The 3,410-nt window shown below is 32.6% G+C and overlaps 1 protein-coding gene across 1 annotated transcript in view; it reads left to right on the forward strand.

Moving 5' to 3' along the window:
* The first annotated feature begins 1,034 nt into the window (after window positions 1-1,034).
* LOC112511851 (transcription factor SCREAM2-like) overlaps window positions 1,035-3,410 on the forward strand; it is a 5,346-nt gene continuing 2,970 nt past the window's right edge. Inside the window, exon 1 of the mRNA XM_025117667.1 lies at window positions 1,035-2,128. Coding sequence (XP_024973435.1) covers window positions 1,130-2,128 — 999 coding nt within the window. The 5' untranslated portion in view covers window positions 1,035-1,129. The remainder of the gene's footprint in view (window positions 2,129-3,410) is intronic.

The following is a 3,410-nucleotide window of genomic DNA, read 5'->3' on the forward strand; positions in this document are numbered from 1 at the left end:
GTATTTCTAAAACTTCTATTTTGGTATCTAAGATGTACAATTTTAAACATTTAAGTATCCGGGTAAGCGGTTGAAACATTAACCGATTATCATGCTGATGTTGCGAGTGATGTGATACCCAACTCAATATTATTTACTGACATGGTTAGTGACATGAATTTTTTTAATCTAAAATTAGTCTTCAATCAGTTACCCAAATACTTAAATATTTAAAACTTTACATTTTAAGTATCAAAATTGAAGTTTTAAAAGTATACTAGAATGATACTTGCACAATACAGCGAGATACATCTCGATTTTAGTGTTTCATTTTTTTTTGTCTTAGTCGATGTTATAATACAATTTTACGTAGTTTTGAGAAAACAATAATGTTTTTATTTATAAATAAAATATAAATATGAAGATATTATAAAAAATAAAAAAATTATTGATATTAGTATCAAAATAACTATTTAAAATTTCTCTTTTTGTGTATTTATTTACTTCATTTTTTAATTTTTGGTTTAATAATATAATTTTTTATAAAGATAATGATTATATTTTGTTAAAACTATCATAATTATATTTTAGTTTTTTTTATATCTAAAATGAAATGTTTATCCTCTATTTGATTATGTTTATCCAGAAGTTAGTTAGACGAATTCAAACATGAATCTTTAATAAGTTGTATTTACGTACAATTTACTTATAATCTTAAATTTTAAGTAATATACATCAATAAACAGTACTTTATGCATAAAAAATAATTTTTAACTTTTCATACAATTTACCCTTAAAAATATATGTAAGAAATGTTTTTTGATTTTGAATCCACAAGAGCCACCTAATAAAAACAAAAGAATCTTGTAGTAACAAACAAATGATTGTACGTTATGCATAAAATGTTGTACAATTRCAAAATTACGAAAATACCCACGCTATGTTTTTTTGTAATCATCATCATCATCACATCCCAAACGTAACGTCCGTATCTATCTTTTTTTGCCTCCAAACAAATCTTCTGCTAAAAAAGCCATTTCCCTTTTCCTTCTGCAACTCCATCTTCTTCTTCTTCTACTTCCCCCTCTCTCTCTCTCTAAAACCCACCATTTTATCCCTTTTTCATGCTCTAGGTTCTAAACCCACCAACATGTTATCAGAAGATAACATTAGTGTTTGGATGGCGGACCAGAGAGAGAACCAAATTAACACCACCACCACCATTAATGGCAACAATGGAGGAGATGAAATTGGAGTCAATTCTCTAACTTCCTTCAAATCGATGCTTGAAATTGAAGAAAACAACGACAACAATTGGTACTTGACGCAGCATAATCACCATGAAAATAACCTCCCTTTTTCTCCACAGAATCTAATTTTACGGTCGGTTGAAGGTTCATCATCTTGTTCCCCTAATTCCGTTTCACTTTTCCAAAATTTGGATCCAAATCACGCCCAATTTTTCATGCCTCCAAAACCCACAATTTCCTCATTTTTAAACACCGTTTCTGACAACCCTCTAGATTCGAGCTTCGATATTGAAGCAGGTTTTCTCGCTATCAACACTGGAAATGAAGATTTACCTGAATTTGGTGAATTGGGTTCTCATAACCAAATGGGTATTTCGAATTTAAGCTCCGATGTCCATTTTTCAACGACCCATTTGCCTCAACCCGCTGGAAACGGGTACGGATCGTCATCGTTTCTTAAACCTTTGGAGAATTTGGGTTCAACTGGAGCACAACCAACTTTGTTTCAAAAACGAGCGAGAAGGAATTCAAGCGATACAAATAACGGTGGAGGTGATTTGGGGGTTTTAGATGAAGGAATTATCAATGAGAATAAAAGGAAGAGAAGTAATGGAAGCTGGGAAGATGTTGAAAACATGAGTTTTGATGGGTCTGGTCTGAATTACGATTCAGATGACTTCACTGAAAACACTGATTATAAATTTGAAGAAAATGGAGTTAAAATCGGTGGTGGGAGTACTTCCAATGGCAACAGTACAATCACCGGCGGTGGCGGAGATGATCGGAAAGGGAAGAAAAAAGGGTTGCCGGCGAAGAATTTGATGGCGGAAAGACGACGGAGGAAGAAGCTGAATGATAGGCTTTACATGCTTAGGTCTGTGGTACCAAAGATTAGCAAGGTGAGAAACTTCGAATTTTTTTCTTCTTTTTTTTTAGCATTTTGATTCTTGTGAAGATTTCAATACGATTATTTGGGTCTTGGTTTTGATTGTTGTTTTCCTTTTATTTGTGATTTATTGGTGACATGTTTTTGGTTTTGGAGTCGTTTGAAATAGGTTTTTTTTAATGTATTCACATGGAATTTGATGTCAATGAATTCTTAAAAACCAGAGAGATTTGGACCACCAGAAGGAGGATTTTGATCTTGGAACATGTTATTCATCTGTTTTTTTTCCAAAATCAGTAATTGATTCTTTAAAATCATGGAGAAATATGCAGTTATTCATCATGTATTCATCACATATTCATTGCATTCATCATAAGTTTATGTTACTTTTGTGTTGTGTGTTCACTAATCCTTGCAAATAAACCGTTTATAAGACTTAAGTATAAGATTTTCTGAGATACTCATATCGTTCACACTGAATTCGTTGCGTTTCTTGATATCCCATGATGTTCTGATGTTATTTTCACCATTTTTAGGGTATATCTTCATGCTGCTTTCATGTTCTATGTTCGCTTATCTTCGCAAATAAACTGTTTATAAGACAAACACCCCAAGTATACGATTTTCTGAGATGCCCACGTCGTTCGCCATGAATTCACTTGCTTTTCTTGATCTTGAAATATATTATTCATCTGTTTTCTTTCAAAATTCGTACATGATTCTTCAAATCCATGGAGAAATATGCAGTTATTCATCGTATATTCACCGTAAGTGTATGTCTTGATGTTACTTTTGGTGTTCTATATTCACTTATATTCACAAGGAAACCGTTTATAAGACCTTAAACACCCCAAATATAAGATTTTCTGAGATACCCATATCATTCGCCATGAATTTGCTGCTTTTCTTGATATCCCATTGATGTTCTAATGGTACTTTCACCATTTTTATGGTGTATCTCCGTGTTACTTTTGTGTGCGATGTTCATTTATCTTCATAACTAGCCTGGTTTCTTAACTTTAAATACTATAAACGAGTTGTTTCCGGGATGTTAGATAAATACCCGAGTGTGAATTGTTTCTTGACGACCTTTCTTGATTAGTTATGAACGTAAAATCATGAATATGAATTCAAGATTCGGTGTTTCCTATCATAATAACTTGGTGTCGTTACGTGTTTGTGTTGTTATCTTGGTTCCAATCTTGATTTGCATGGAGAAATCTTTAAGACTTTGTCTTTGTGTCGTTATCTTGGTTCCGCTCTTGATTTGCATGGAGAAATCTTTAAGACTTTGT

The sequence above is a fragment of the Cynara cardunculus genome, assembly GCF_001531365.2.
Source record: "Cynara cardunculus var. scolymus isolate 2C chromosome LG 4, CcrdV1, whole genome shotgun sequence".
Classification (NCBI taxonomy): Eukaryota; Viridiplantae; Streptophyta; class Magnoliopsida; order Asterales; family Asteraceae; genus Cynara; species Cynara cardunculus.